The sequence below is a fragment of the Acinonyx jubatus genome, chromosome B2 (genome assembly GCF_027475565.1).
Source record: "Acinonyx jubatus isolate Ajub_Pintada_27869175 chromosome B2, VMU_Ajub_asm_v1.0, whole genome shotgun sequence".
NCBI lineage: Eukaryota > Metazoa > Chordata > Mammalia > Carnivora > Felidae > Acinonyx > Acinonyx jubatus.
Window position 1 is genome coordinate 9,901,090 of NC_069385.1, and position 16,478 is coordinate 9,917,567.

A 16,478-nucleotide genomic window follows, 5' to 3' on the forward strand; every position below is an offset into this window, starting at 1 on the left:
ACAAAGCGCAAACATCACTTAGGGAACTCACACACACACGCTCCGTAGGCGGTTTCTCTGCAGAACCCGAATACACTGGGCATCAGTATCTGTTTCTTACAGCTCTCTGGTGATTAGGACATGCTTCTAGGACTGATAACTCTGACTTAAAGAATTAAATGATCAGTTCCTATTGGGAGAATTAAGTTTTGGGGACAAATTCATTCCCTGGACTATTTTCAGCAGCTGGAAGCAAGAAGCAATTATTAAAAAAAAAAAAAAAAAAAAAAAAAAAAAAAAAAAATCACACAAACACCAAAGTGTTTTGAAAATGTGCTTTCAGAATTTACTGTACAGTTTTCAACAATTTATTTATATGTTGGCTTCTACATGCTCTTGCATTTGTGTAAAACATTTATACATATTCTTTACAATTTGTACATATATTAAATGGCTGTATCATAAACGTTGTTCTATGAGATTTTATAAAAGAAAAATCCAATAGGGAAAATTACTTATAAAACATTAACAAAACCCGTGATATTAAGGAACAAGAAATTCTCATATTCATGTTCATTTGATTTCCTCTTCTACTTATTTTTTGGTTTCATTTCATTTGTGCTGGCCCAAAACTTTCATTTTCTATGCTAGAATCATCAGGTCAGGAGAACGAAAGCAGTGGAGATAACGCAGCAAGGCAACTGGGGAGGACAGACATGCTCGTCTGCAGGAGGAAGATAGTGTCTGTGAGAGTTCAGATTTAAAGCTGACAGTCCAGAAAGATTACGTTTTGCTTTATGCCATTAACTGGAGTCCTAGTGATCAGAAAAATTCTGTCTGAGGTTTAGGGATGCAGTCAGGGAGACTTTCACTCTGTACTCCTTAAACATAAAAGCTCCGGGGGTTACTGTGTATTATTCAGGTTGTCACCCTTATGGGTCCCCAGACTTTTCGATGTGGTGCGGATGGAGAGGTCTACTAAGCTGTGTTTTCATTTTTTCCAGAGAATACCCTCGGCCCGCTAGTCTGCCATCCAAATCAAGTGGCAAACCACGCTCTCACACGTCTCTCATGCGGCCGGACTGAGCCACTGTCGGCTCAGATTCGAGGTGAAAGCTCTGGGGGAGACGGTGTGTCCCCAACCCCACCCCCCGCCCGAGCACTCGTTCCCGAGCACAGGAGTCCGCAGGGCGGCTCCACCACTGGGAGCAGAGGAGCCGGGTCAGATGATTTTAGAAACATCCCCAACTTTCTCAACATAGTCTTTCTGGCAAGAACCATGCCCTAACCAAGCTGAGGAAGGGAGCACCAGGAGAGCGAGCCCTCCCCAAGGAGGGGACACTCGAAATGGTCCTGAGGGAAGTGGGTGCACGTCGATCTGATCCTCAGTTTCTGCCCAGTGCTCTGATGGGACCACGGGCCACCACCGAGCTGTACGCAAGGGGGCCGGCCGCCCCAGGAGCCCCTCTTTGCTTCCTCTCTCCCGAAGACATGAGCGCCCGAGTCATAAATATGTCAGTGAAAGGCATGTAGGTTTTCCTAAGTAGACAGGAATCCCAAAGGACTGAAAAGAGTTATAAAAATATACGAACATATATATATTTTATTCTGGCATACTTCATATTTTTAAGAAAGCAATTAGTAATTACCTGACATTGGGTAAGAACCAGAAGATGGTGGGCGACGTAAAAATTACAGTTTTATGTAAAATATCGGTGGGGGAAACCCCTAATCTTCTGTTCAAAATTCTGATAACTTTAAGTACTTTCCAAAAATAGAGACGATTTCCATCGTTTTAATAACGGATGTGGAAATGAACAAAACAAGACTATCCCTAAGTAACCGGTGCGTTTCAGTTGGTTAATAAAGTAGATGCAGTTTTTTGCAACTCTATTTCTTTTTGGTTTTCTTTCCTTCCTTTTTGATTTTGATGACAGGGGAGAAACATCACATTGCGTTGCCCCAGGTCGGAAAGAAGCGCTTGGGAGTTCGCTTCGTGTGCCGTTCTGTCCTACATCACTGGGAAGCGGCCGAGGGCCTGCCTCAGCTTCTCTGCAATCTGGTGAAAAACGAAACAACCTTGAGAGATCACGCCTGTTACGAATTCATAGTAGTCTACTATTTCCATCTCTTATGAGTAAAACATTACAAATACTCCGGCTGAGGGGCACCTGGGCGGCTCAGTCGGTTGAGTGTCCAACTTCGGCTCAGGTCATGATCTCATCATGGCTTGTGGGTTCGAGCCCCGCGTCGGGCTCTGTGCTGACAGCTCAGAGCCTGGAGCCTGCTTCGGATTCTGTGTCTCCCTCTCTCTCTGCCCCTCCCCTGCTCATGCTCTCTTTCTCTCTCAAAAATAAACATGAAAAACATTTTTTAAAAACAAATACTTTAGCTGGGCTATGCTTCTAGTCTCTTCCAGCACCAGGCAGCCAGAGAGACCCCCTGAGAGCCCAGAGTGTGCCGCTTCTTCCCAGCACGGCCCCTTCCTCCCTGGGGAGCCACACTGCCAGGCTACTCACTTCTCCCTCCAGTGAGGCAGAGAGAGCGGGTTTCAGGCTCGCCCAGATCCCCCTGCCTTGCTGGACACCACGGACTCCTGAGGCCCCGCTGCTGAGCGCGCCTCTCTGATCCCGCCTGCTGCTGGGCCGCCAATGTGGAGACAGCACACAGGTAGGTGCACCGTTACGGCCAGTGCCGTATTGCGGAGGAGATCATGTGTCTACCCTGCCCCCAAGGAGACCACACGGTCCTTGAGGACACAGATGTCTTCCCCATTCTTGGAGCCTAAGTATCTGGAATACGTGCTTGGTGTATAATAGGTACTCAATAAATGTTTGCTCCGTGAACAAATATGCGCATTTTACAACTTAAGGGTACTTTCTCATAAAACTTGTTGCATCTAACAAGGCCGGTGATTGAATGCACGGGTTTCTATTTTGAGTCACAAGGTCATTGATAATTACACCTCACTTGGGCTTCAGATTACTGAACGAATCAACATTATCAGAATTTCAGCAATTTGCCTTCTTTTCTCACGTAGAACAAGTGCAATCTGTGATTCCAACACATGATGAGAAGCAACCTTACAGCGGCACCGGTTAACACGGAGCATGCAGCCGGAGAGCCCAGGAACCACGCTGCAGAGGACACGAAGGCGGAAGGGAATTCTTTCTAGAAACTCCGCGCCAAAACCAGCCGCTTCTGACACGCAATTCACAACACACGGAGAGCACACCAATCACAGCTTCCTTTCGAGAGTCTGTTGGAGACAGACATTTTCGGCGCTGTCTCGCCCAGAGAGGACACGTGCGTGGACGGGAGTTTGGGGCCTGCCTACCACCATCCTGAACATACATGAGATAATACCGAGGAAACAGTGGAAAACTTAGTAAGAAACGGGCAGCCAACACACACGGTCAACCACGCAGTGACAGGACTTGTCTTCCGACGTCTGAGTTTCCACTTACATGCCAGGTTCTTTACTGACTGTACACCCTGGTCAACGATAAAATTACTACGCAGAGTATAAGAGTTTACATTTCTGTTGCGGTTTCCTAAATGAAAACATTTGGGGCTTCTTTCGCTTGCTTGTTTTCTTTCTGAAGTTCCTTCGGTGCACAGGGAGACGTCATTCCCACAGGCCACCTGTGGTGCCAGGCCCCTTTCCCTTCCCTGTTCCCTAGGCACAGAGAGGCTGCGGGGGTGGGGAACCTCCCAGAAAGGACTTATGGGGGCCTCACAACCAGCCTCCAGTACTCCTTCCTCAAGAGAAACCTTTTCTAATGCTGTACCACTCGAAAAGGAAAAGGCAGATATAATTAAAAGGGTTTTAAAAAACACACCCAATAATTAACCTCCTTTGGTTTAATACTTAGGATTAAAAAATACAAACAGGTTAACTCTGTAGGGTCAAAGTTAAGTGACCACAAATCCTCCTCTGTGTGTGTGTGCGCGCGCACGTGCGCGCAAAGGGCCTGGGGCCGGCGGCCAACTTACTGTTTCGTAGAACTGCACTTGCTGTTCCAGGTACAGGCGGATGACGCTGTTGTAGTCATAGATCCGGTTGCTATGGAAGTGATTCATCTCAGCTACAACCAAACCCAAGACATCAATCAGTACCCCTGAACTTCAACAGACAACACCTGGTTTCTCTGCTGGGTTGTGATCCGTCATCAACTGGATTTAATCTGCTTGGCTTCAGGGCAGGGGCAGTTCTTGACAAATCACTTTATACAGAGGCTAGAAAATCTGAGCAGTTGATGGCAAACAATACTTTCGCAGAGAGATGAGTTTTGTGGATTTATGTGTTAGATACTAAGAAGCCTGACACGGTCACGCACGTGTGGACTACTGTCCCAACAGAACCGATCGAGCAGAAGGCTGACTTGGTGGTTATTCTCTGCAGACAACAATGCAGTTGAGAGCATCACGTTATGGAGGACCTAGCAAGGCGCCTCGTGGGTCCTGCCCTGTTCCCCCTCGTGTGGCCACTGCCTGGGCAGGTTTCTTGGGGCGCCCTGGAACAGCTGTGCAGATGGATGAGACACAGAGAAACCCTCTTCTGTAACGGAGTTTCACTGCCCTGAGCACCAGGGCTCTCGGAACTCGGTGTCTTACCAGGCGAGAGGACTTGACGCCCGTTCTTTATCTTTGCTGAATCCATCGATTCACAAATGACTCCCTTGTGGAAATTGGTCTCTCGGTGCCACCCCCACCCCATCACCAACTCTGGAGGGGACTTCTCACACCTCCACCTTGCATTTCCCCTTGTTCTCTGTGCCCAGAAAGCCAGCTGCTGGCACCAATTCCTACAAAAAGGGAATTGTCCTGAGTTTCGTGTTAGCTGGAGTCATGCAAAGCTTCTCATTTATCTATTTGGGTAACTTCAAACACAAGTTCAAACCAAATTCCCCATTGCAAACCCTTCAAAAGCCAAATCTTCACTCAGGCTTTCCCATTTCTGCCTCTAGTTGCCCTAGCTCTGGATATCTTCCAGACATTCTTCTCTTTGTCCCACTAGCTCCCTAGCCCCGAGGGGTGTTTCCTGGCAAAGTCCGTAAATGGGCCCTTCTCTTCTCTGAGCACCACGTCTTTTTCAGCCCCTCAAACTCTCAGACTGCAGAAGCAGTCGTCTTCTCTGTGGGCTTCCTGACATCTGCCCCCTTCAGTGTCTCCCACCCTCTCCCGGAGCAGTGGACCCCCTTGGCCCCCAACATCAAACCTTTAATGGCTTCCTCATGCCCATGTCAAGTCTAGGCTCTTCGGCCTGGCTCTCCAGGCCCTCCACAATCACCACACTTACTCCCCAACAACCTGCAGGTATACTTTCTGCCCGAAGGCCAAGAGGAGAGAATCTTGTCCCATTCTTTTGTGTGCTTTTGTTCCAACTAGAACATCCTTCCTCCTTCTCCTTTGCTTACACCTGTTCTACCCACCCGTCAAAACAGGAAAAGTCTGTTCACTGCTCCTCTCTGCTGGAAAGCACTCAAATATATAAAAATTAACTAATATCTTCTTTTTATTAACAAACTTTGCTGAAAGCGCTATGTCCAATCTCCCTTTACATTCTAGCGTCCTGGGGGACACAGGTTACAAAGTGCTAAAAGCTGAATTTGGGAATCTCACACGGTGTTACGAAAGGAGCTAATATTAAGGGTTATAAAAGTAATTTTCACTGTCTCTAAGAGATAATAAACATGTACAGGTTTGATCAGGCTGTCATCCATAGTTATGTCAGGGAAATGTGCAAAAGAATAAATAAATATTACAAATCTTCATTAACACTGGGATCCTGCAAACAACGGCTTATGAGAATACTTTAAATCAGCTCTTGGTTACCTACTACCTGTGGTTCACGTTTGGATTTCTCTCCAGCAAGAACAGCAGATTTGCTGGGGGCTGAGGGTGGGGGTGGGGTTTAAAATCTCCGCTAGCTGTGCACGAACCTCTCTCTTACCTTGCAACGCGTAAGACATGGTACCAACTCGCTTCACCATGTTCTGTTTGTCCTGTGGGGTGATCTTACTAGTGGCCACCAGTTTGTCACTTTCTTTCACTTTTTCTATCGCTGCCTGTGAAATACAAATGCAAGAGTATGAATAAAACAGAGCTAAAAGGATTAGCCATTAATCTAAAATAGAACAGTGCCAACATATTCTCTACCTGACTGGCTACTCAACAAGAAAAAAAAATGTCCCCACAAAATAAGAACACAGGAAAGCACCTAACTGTAACTTCCTGTAAGTCGCTTGGAAGCAAAAAGGTTGCTTTTCTTGAAATACAGAACTAAGCTAAAATGGGACTGTTTAACGCCACGCCAGAATAGAAAACCAAACAGCACTCTGATTTCTGTAGTATCTGTGAGCCAGAGTCAGGGCCTGGACAAGAGTGGTATGGAAGAGGGAAAGAGGCATTAGCAGTTTGCAAAGTCGTTTGATCAGGGACACGGACGAGCGCCTGCGCCCGGGGCCTCTCCCCCTCTGCTGTCCTGGAGCTTACTCTGGTTTCTGCGAGGAGCGCTGTACCGATTTCAGATTAATACTCACATGGAGGTAGCTATGAAAGCTGCCAAATGTTTCCTACTCCAGGACCATCAGAGAGCTCATTAGAGCTGTCTGGAAGGAAAAACTTCACACTCGCGCATACATCAGGCTCCATGCCCAAAACTCTTAAGTGCTGGCACCAATCCCTATAACAAGCTAACCCTTCTGAGCTGGGTTGTTTTTTTTTTTTTTTTGAGATTTTTATTTTATTTAATCTCCTCTCAGTTTTATTTATAATTGACACACAATATTGTAGGAGCTGACGTATTGTGTATATTGCAAGACGATTACCACGGTGCTATTAACATCCCTCACCTCACGCGGTTACAAGCTTTTTTTTTCCTGCCCCCCTATGATGAGCACTTTCAAGGTCTACTCTCCCAGCAATTGTACTCCTGGGCGCGTATCTGAACAAAATGGAAACATGGTCTCAGAGCGATAACTGTACCGTCAGGATCACTGCAGCGTTACCCACGACAGCCAAGATGCGGCAACACCGAAGTGTCCGGCGACGGGTGGGTTGTGAAGAGAGTGTTCTGAGTCTTGTATGAAAAGATCTGAAGTTGCACAAAGCTTCCTGTTTACCTACGCCACCCCCTCCTGACACTTCCGTTATCAAAGTCAAAGGCTAACGGGGCCTCGTGCCAGGACTGTTAGGGTCACAGACCAGCCCTCTGTGGAGATTTTCCTAACAAACCCAAGTACATCACAAGACCCTAGAGAAGTACTAGAGTGGATAAAATAAGTCCACGTTCTGAAATAATACAGAATCTGAAACAGAGAAAAATTAACCAGAATCAAAATGTGAGGACACCCTAAAACATTTCTAAATTCAGTTTAAAAATACCTTTACGATGGGAACTACACAGTTTCCTTCTTATTACCCTAAAAATATAAAATTAAGGTTGACCATTGAAGTTTTAGTCAGGAAGCCCTTCATCAGGCCCAGGGACAGAACATCTTATTTCATATCAATAGGGAAGGATCTCAGAGGACTTGCCCAAGCAGCTTACAGGGGTCTCACAAAGGGAAAGCAGTATTCCTAACATTGTCTTCAACTTCAAACAGCAGGATTATTTTGTTTGATACTTGACCTAAGCATGTGCATAAAGGAGCGTTTTTCGTATTTTTGTTTCCTCAAAATTATTTTTTATAGAATCCAAAAAACTAGAAACTCCCCATGATCTAAACGTGTTACGGGGACCTCACTATTTAAACAGACTGAGCAGTTTCCAGCTTATTTCGGAAAGCCCCTCCTGACTCAGGGCTGTGCTGACAGACAGGGACCGCGCAGGTGGCCGTGAGTGGCAGCCGGATTCACCCGCATCATCTTCTGCAATCAAATTACCTTATGGGCGCCAATAATATCAGGGAAGCAGCCAAGGAAACCTTTATATTCATGATTGCATTCCATGAGGAAATGGAGATCCTTCTTTGGCTGTAACAAGACACAGATCGGTTATTACTGGCAGACAAATCCAGGCAACGGAGGACAAGAAAACAGTCATACCTGAGGGCTGTGTCAGCCAAGCCCCCAGGTGCTAGTTACTATGGTCAAGGGCTATGCATTCAGCCTAGTTTTCCTGTAAGAAAACAACCCTCCAAGGCTATTACACTCTCAGTTGTAGATTGAAGAGAAAATGATAGAACATCAGATAATTTTTAGGTTGGTTGGTAAAATCAGCTATTTTGAGGTGGCTCAAAATATAACATTATGTGGGGAAAAAAGCTAGTCAATACTGTCTGTTTATATATGAGCAAATACGATGTAATCAATGTCTCAATTTTAGCAGAGAACGTAAAATATAATTAAAAATCTGGCAACCACCTTAAGTGGCAACCTAAAATTTTTAAATTTTTTTGAATTATAATTTTTAATAGTTATGTTATGCATAGTTCTAAAAATTAATCTCTTTATAACAAGCAGAGGTAGTCAATGACCAACATGAACGCGCGTGCACAAGGATATATCTCAAGAACTGAACTAAAAACTTTTTTTTTAATTTAGGGATTTGAAACAACATACATGGTTATCCCCCATTAGGGAATTTCTGATCTGTTGTCTATACAAAAGAACCGGAGTTGGGCCACTGAACACGTGAACACTGAACACGTTACAAGGACCTGCCTTTCCCAGGGGCCACAGCAGGTATGTTCTCCTCGTGAGCTGCTGACTGCTGAGATCCTTACGAGGAAGGCTCTCCCATCACCATTACCAGCTGAGTGAAGCAAGGCTCAGACAGACTAAGGGTCCAAACAGTGACTTGAACAGTGTTCTTGCTATAATGTTCCAACCCCCTGTGGGTGAAGGATGGATCCAAGCCATCGACACCGGAAGGTATTCCTTTAGTTTTTTTTTCTTTTTATTTACTTATATAATTTATTGTCAAATTGGTTTCCATGCAACACCCAGTGCTCATCCCAACAGGTGCCTTCCTTAATGCCCATCACCCACTTTCCCCTTCCCCCCCACCCCCCATCAATCCTCAGTTTGTTCTCTGTATTTAAGAGTCTCTAATGGTTTGCCTCCTTCCCTCTCTGTAACTCTCCTTTAGATTTCCTGAGGATACATTCATCTAGCACTTTTGCTTAACCAAAGAAAAACTATTACCAAATACCATTAACAAAGATACACAAGGATAGCAAAGAGAAGGATATCTATTTGCGAAGTTTGTTTTAAAATAGGTTAGGTTAAATATGTGGATTCGACAGCATGAAATCTTTACTGGAATCGCGTGTCTAAGTGGATACCTGTTCTGCCACAAGACCGGCAATTTCTTCGTAAGTCTTTCCTGCTTCTGTTATCGCAGCATTGAGATCCGTTTCGCCTGGAAATCATTATAGCGACATCAGTGGTCGTAAGTTGTATTTTCACTTCATTTATTTTAAAAATTTTATTCTAGAAAATCCTAAACGTTTCAAAACCAGAGGATCGTGTAATGAGTTGCAATCTACCCGTCACCTGGCTTCCCAATGAACAGCTCATGGCCAGTGTTTTTTCACCTGTACCATCCACTCCTTACCTCCCTCTTTCGCTGGCCATATAACAGTTCACTCATAATTTTTACCTAAAAGATAAGGACTCTTCAAAAAGCGAGGACGATACCAACACCACACTGTAGAAAAGACAAACTGTTCCTGACATAAATTATCCAGGCGGTGTGCAGCTCCCTGATGTCCGAAATCAAGGTGGCTGCTTTCAGGATGCAAAGAACGTCCAGGTGGCCGAGAGCCTAAGTGTTTCTTCAGTCTATAGGCTCTTTCTCCTCCCTCTCTGTTTTCTTGCAAATTTCTTTTTCGGGTGTTGAAGAAACCGGGTACTTGTCTTGCTACCTACAGTCTGGGTTCTGCTGACTGTCTCTGTGGTGATAACCCAGTCCTCGGTTCCCTGTACAGTCTCAATTTTTTATTTGAGGAAAGGTTTGTAAACTGTTGCTTTTCCGCTTCTATTACTCTTTCTCGATCGGAAGCACTTCTATAAAAAGGAACCTTCCTTTATCAGCTATCTGCTTACCGTGAGGTACTGGACGAGAAAAAGCACATTAAATGCTTCCTTCTCTTTACCATTTTCAGAATAATGAGTTGATTCCCTAACCAGTCCCCTAAAGGTAACAGAGATCAACTTTTTAAAAAAGCACTGAAATCTGGATTTAAACGTACTCGATAAGCTTCACTTCACAGAAAGTATTACTTGCACTAATGCTCAAATTTTCTCTCTACAGCCAGCGGAAGGCTCTTCAAACTGGCATCTGAGTTCTTTCTGCTGGGAGCTCTGGTTCATGTGGGTGGAGCGCAGTGTTCAGAAATCCCCCTGTGGGTGGCGCTAGAGGCGCTTCTCACTCCTGGATTGGATATCTCGGGGCCTTTTCAACGTGCAGAGTGAGGCAAGCTGCATTTTTTTAAAAACAGGGAAATCATAATGAACTCATATTGACATTTCCAATTCAAATTTAGGACTACAGGATTTTTCATAATGGGTTTTAAAACTTTTGATCTTTATGTTTCTCTCTTTTAAAACTTGGTTCCTAACAACAGTAAAAGAATTACGTATTTGCTTTCCCCCACAGAACGTAAAATAGTTTTAGAAGCTTTAGAAAAACAATACCAACATTTTATGCTAACTACATGATTACTGAAAAACGAGATTTTTGAAGTCTTCTTTGGCTTTAAGACACCTGCTACTAGGGACGTATAATCAAAATTCGTTGTTTTAAGGTGATCTGAAGTAATTCTCTACATGGTTATGCCCTCCTCTTGATGCATCCAAGGATTCATTTTGCTTTTGTTTAGGAATTTTTTTTTTTTACATTTTCATTTAAATTTGTTTTCTAATAATAAAAGTAAAACAACAAATATAAAAATAAATGTAAAACATTCACATCGTTCCAAAGTAGAATCTATGAAACAAGATAAAACTAGAGGTCTAGAGGTCTAGCTTCTGTACCCGTTCCTCTTCTCCCCCAAAGATAACCATTTAAATATTTTTATCAGTTATTTTTCCATGATAATCCATAAGGATATGAAGCACCTCACAGATCTGTGCAAAGGCCATGCTAATGGTCTCCGTGTTGTTCCAGTAATTAGTTCATGTATTCTTCAAGGGAGTGTGGAAAGTTATAGTTAACATAATCCAAGATGTTCTCAGGAACTGGAATCATCTGAATTACTTCAAGATCAAAGAGTGCAGCGCTGCCCCAAGAAGCCAGCACGTGTGGGCAAAGGAACACGTGATGAGACACAGAACTCAACCCTGCTGACCTTCATTTGCCTTGAAAGGTCAAAGGCCAGTCTTGAAAAGTTCTTTCAAAACAAGATCTCTAGTAAGGTGAATGATATTCAACACAAAGCGTATGACATTGAGTACTTTTAGTAGTTGGCAAAGTGCCACTTGCAACCGGAGTATTTGGCAACGCACTGAGGATAGTGTTAAGCGCAGAAAACATGGAGAAAGCAAACAGTGCTTCTCTGAGTGTGGTTTGTGGTTCGGAAGGGAATACACAGGTGGGCGCCGTGGAGAAGGCCATCTCTTACTGTCTCCTCCCCTCTAGGATGTCGTGATATTGTCGGGGCCTCACTCTACTGCCCCCCTGCAGCCCTCTCTATCCCTCCTTTCTTCTAGGTCGCTTCAGGCTGAAATTACAGAAGACAAACGCGGGCGAGAAGCTGGTCATTTTGAAGGTACACAGACTCCACTAAAATGCACATACAGAACGAGAAATATATGGGAAGATTTTATAAAGTTACCAAAGAAGATCTTTAGGAACCGTTTCTCAGATTACCGAATGTCTGCTGTTTCCCCCTTTTCAAGACTTTTGGTTCAAATTATCTGCACCCTCTATAAAGGTCACATTTAGTGAAGAGGGAGCGATGTGTCTTTCCCAGCATCGACCAGGAGAATCAGTGAGTGAACTGCTGTTTACACATTCTGTGATTTAGCTCTGAATGACTTTTAAGTTTTAAGCGTGACTTCAAGGGACAAAAGACCTCAAATATGGGTCCACGTATTATACAAACTTGGAAGCTATTGGAAGGATCATTGTTGGGCTTAAAAATCTAATCTCGGAGCGGTTCCATTGTAGCTTGGACGGGGACACCTATAAGACTGCTGCTCTCAATGTAATAATATCACATAAACTCAAAAGCCATACTTTCCCTTCGAGTCACTGAAGCACTGTAGGAATGAAGAAATCCAAATGAACTAAAATCAGAAAGGGCTGAGCCTGCCACGCGGGTGGAAGAGGGAGCCCTCCACAGGCAGAGGAGCCCCGGGGGGGACGGGAGGCACTGCATGGGGGCTGTGAGGGACTAGAGCCTGGGGAGCCCCAAATGCAGGGCCAGTTCCCCCACACGGGTTGTGTGCAGGAAGAGGTGATGGAGGGAAGTGAGGGCGGGGCCGGAAGACACCCAGCTCTCAGGTGAGGCTTAAGGAAGGCGCAGATTCGGGTGAGCTCTGACATGTGAGCGCACGATCGGGGTCCAGCGTCTTCAGAACAAAAGCTCTCATCCCGTCAACGCACTACAGAACCACAAAGAGGAGCGTGCTCTCAGGGTCTTGCTGGCACCCAAGCAGCGGATGTGGTCCTAGACTTGGCCTCTGCATCAACCCCCGTGGCACCCTGGCCAGAAGCTTATCTTTCCAGGCCTACGTTCCTCATCTTGAAAGAGGGGGCCCGATTAACTAGTCTTCAACGCTCCCATCAATCTGAAAGTTGGGATTATAAGACACAATTCAGCCAGGGCAAAAAGAAATATTCATACACAGCAGCCCCAATACATTTTGGTGAGAGGCTAATTTCTCGTTCCTGAAGATACTCAGACACTGACGTCCAAAGACCTATCTTCCCTAGGAATTGGGATACAGAACTCGGCCGAAGTACCAATTCTATCATTTCTGTAAGTGATGGGACACACTCAGATTTAAGAACTGCCACTCACCTGACAGATACCTGGACTCCCTACCTGCTCCACAGGGCAAACTGAGCAAAAGCAAACCAAAACATAAGGGGAAATGGCTGGCTTGTTCTCGCAAGTGTGGGCAATGTAAACGTACAATGAATTCGAAAAACCACAGGTAAGATCTACAACGTGGGACAAGTTGAAAATAATTATAAGCTGCGGAGAGACAGAAAGCAACGTGAATTTGTCACTTAGTCAAATTTTCCCTCCAAACCGCGCTGGTGAATTCTGGCCTTTGTAACAGGAAGACTGGACTTCTGAGTTTGGCGGGGAGATGAGAGCCAGGGCGGAGGCTGACGTATCACAGCTGCCCGTTCGAGCGCGAGAGCTGTGCCTGAGCACAAAGAAAGGCGAAGAAGGCCAGCAAGAAAATACATAGTGTAACAACCCTCCACTCTTCTCAGAAGCAATGAAGTGAGGTTGCAGGAGTCCTGAGTGGAGCAGCCCAGCCAATTTAAGTGTCGGTGACAAGGGCCCTTCACTGCGGAGTCTCTGTCTGCCTACAAGAGGCTGGAGGGGTGGCTGGTCTGTGAGACACTTATGGCCCCAAGACAGATAGACACAGACGTACCTTGATAACCGCTGGAACTAAACACTGTTGCTAAGCTCTGCAGAGCCTTTCCTATCTTCTGATACTCCTTGGGTAATGCTGGAAGAGAAAAAGGAGTGCACGGTTAACCAGTCCTCTGAGCAAACTGAAATGGCCTCTGACTATTTCCTAAAAGTGATTACTTTTATCATGAAAGAAATTTGACAGGATTCAAAATAGTCTATGTTCTTTAATAAAATTGTTTTGAACAAAGGATTTTTTAAAAATAAAATTCATTATTCACGGATGGTGCAGTAAATGGCGGATGCTATTATTATTAACCCCCGTCACCACCGCCTGCATCCTTTGGAGCGACCGGGAGCTCATTTGGAAGATGTCTGGCTGACAGAGGACTTTCATGCACACCACCCGATCACCACGACAACCCATCTACCGGGTGGAGACTCCACATCTTGGTTTTGTGGGTTAGAAAAATAAGGCTCAGATAAAGTGAATGGGCTTGCCCAGGGTCACATGGCCAACGAATGGTGGGTTTGGCACGTGTGATTCCGAATACATTGCTTTCCTCACTGTTACGTATGTATGAACGATTATTTGCATAAGTTAAATAAATAAATAAATAAGTAAGTAAGTAAGTAAGTAAGTAAGTAAGTAAGTGACAGCAGCAACGTGTGGAGAAAAATACGGCAGAAGGACTCAGGACCAGGGAGGGGGTTTTAGCTTGCTCATCTGTATAACATGATTAATGAAATGATCTCTGAGGTCCTTCTAGCGCTAACATTCTAGAATTCTACAGTCACTCTGGAAAACTCTGAGCAGAGTCTATCTTAGGCTATTTTCTCTGCATCTGTAAGTAATCCCTTTCAACACACCAAGTGCTTTTCAAAAGAAAGCCTTACTTGCATTTGAAGGCTTAGTGCAGGGTCTATCTTAAAGAAGAAAGATTCAAATGTTTCTTTAAAAACATCTAGTCCAGAGAAATCTGAAATATGGTCTATAAGCCGCAATAATCAGGAGACATGAATTCAAACCATATTGGCTTAATTTTAATAAACTGTTCACCTTTCTGTGACTCAGTTTTTGCCTCTATACGTGGGGTTAAAGACACCTGCCACGTGCTTTACCACACCAAGCATGTGCTACATTTCTCACTTTACAAATCAGGAATTTTAAGACACTCTTTTGAGAGAAAAGAAGAAAGAAGATATGCTTAAATTAAATCCCAAATCAAGCGCTTCAACTCTCCCTTTCCCCCCCACACCAAAAAGGGCAGCCTTACACCAATATCCTCTATTTCATAAATCTGGCCTATGGCTCATATGGAACCTGAACGTGACTAGATATTAGACATAAGGGATTTAACTCTTTAAAAGAAATCATAAACCCAGATTTTTGTGATATCCTTAAAATTCTGATTGGAGGATTTGCACTTGAAATATTTCTAAAAAACAGGGAACATCTTTCAAAGAATCTACGATTGAAATGATTTATTATCATGGCCTCAAAAGAGCTTACAGCTAAAATTAATTATTTTAAAATGAAATCACTGTTTGAGTGAATGTCACTCCCCCTTCCGTGCTGACTTAGCTCCCTGTGACCCAAGGCCTGAGCGGGTTTTCTTTTCTAGTGTTGCATTTGTATACATTGCCGTGTGGGGCTTACTTCTATATTTAGGGTACAGCATCATATGTCTTTGCCGTGACAAAGGAGCAACTGTTATCACTCCCAGCGTCTGCCCCCCGGGCACGAACAGCTGGCACACAAGTGGTTTTGTTGATATAAAGTATTATGTGAGTGGCAGAGGGCCATTCGGTATAAACAGGGCCTTTTTTTCCTGCAAAGGACCAGACGGTAAATATTCCAGGCTCTGGGGGGCCACAGGTTTCTGTCAAAGGTACTTGACTCTGCCACTGTAATGGGAAAGGAGCCACGGACAGTACGTATGTAAGCGGGCATGGCCGTGTTCCACTTTTACAAAAATAGGCCCCAGGCCAGATTTGGCCTGCTGGCCACAGTTTGCCAATTCCTGATGTAATAAGGGCTTGGACTGAATAGATCTTAACACTGCTATGAACTTTGCTGTGCTAGGGTCTGGATTTAATAGATCTTACTATTGCTATTAACTCTGCTGTGGTATCTTAATAATTCATTCACAAGTTACCCCACATTCAGTTTCTTATTCATTAAAATTAGTTTTTGACTTCCAATTTTATTCTTTTCCCCTCATTTAAAAGAAAAATACCACCTGTTAAAAAAATTTACAAAATGGATAATTAAGCTCCTTCCTATGCTGAGTACCATAGTTTAAAAGTGGGTATTATTTTTGTAATTCAAAGTAGAAGCCATTTTATTAAAACACACAATCAACCCCCCACCCCACCTGCACCCAAACCCTGAATACAACCAGTATTCTTATAGGGTGTATGAGCTGAAAGCCAGAAAATTCTTAGATCCTAGCCTCATGGCTGACCTACTAGCCTTAGTACTAGGTTAGGTGAGTTAGGACTCACGGCACCTCTTTCTCCAGAGATCATCACAAGCGACCATGATGAGAGCTCAGCTCTCTCTCTCTCTGGGGCTCTGGAGGCCTTGTGGCAATAAGGGCAGGATGGACGCAAAGAGGAGGAAGCTCCCGAGAGTCTATGGCCATGGACAGCCACGTGAGCACTTGTGCAGCGGTGACCGGGTCTGTGAAGCCTGCTGGGCCTTAGAGGTGGGAGGGCAGCCGCGGGGTGTTGACCCCATGGCCGACGCTTGACTGCTTCTAGCCTGGGCTATGTGACAAGAGCTGCAAGGACTTGACTGCAAGACAACAAAGGTTCAGCAGGATGACGGTCCAGAAACCAAGGCCGCGTGGGGAGGGGGCCAGGGGAGGTACGAAGTCTTCGAGAACAGGGAAGTGCAGGCAGACGGCAGTGGCTGGCGGAGCACCTGCCCTCACCCTGCTCCTC

At 44.7% G+C, this 16,478-nt stretch overlaps 1 protein-coding gene across 5 annotated transcripts in view; it reads right to left on the minus strand.

Annotated features, from left to right (window-relative positions):
• Nucleotides 1-300: 300 nt before the first annotated feature.
• The window catches only part of SNX9 (sorting nexin 9), a 107,697-nt gene continuing 91,519 nt past the window's right edge, over nucleotides 301-16,478 (minus strand). For 3 of the 5 annotated variants that reach the window (XM_053222037.1, XM_053222036.1, XM_053222038.1), the window contains 5 exons: nucleotides 13,549-13,626; nucleotides 9,273-9,349; nucleotides 7,870-7,959; nucleotides 5,936-6,050; nucleotides 301-2,038 (listed from right to left, as the gene is read on the minus strand). In XM_053222037.1, coding sequence (XP_053078012.1) covers nucleotides 1,737-2,038; nucleotides 5,936-6,050; nucleotides 7,870-7,959; nucleotides 9,273-9,349; nucleotides 13,549-13,626 — 662 coding nt within the window. In that variant the 3' untranslated portion in view covers nucleotides 301-1,736. Of the gene's footprint in view, nucleotides 2,039-3,975; nucleotides 4,068-5,935; nucleotides 6,051-7,869; nucleotides 7,960-9,272; nucleotides 9,350-13,548; nucleotides 13,627-16,478 lie in introns of all 5 variants that reach the window. The other 2 variants (XM_053222039.1, XM_053222040.1) reach the window with 1 other exon arrangement.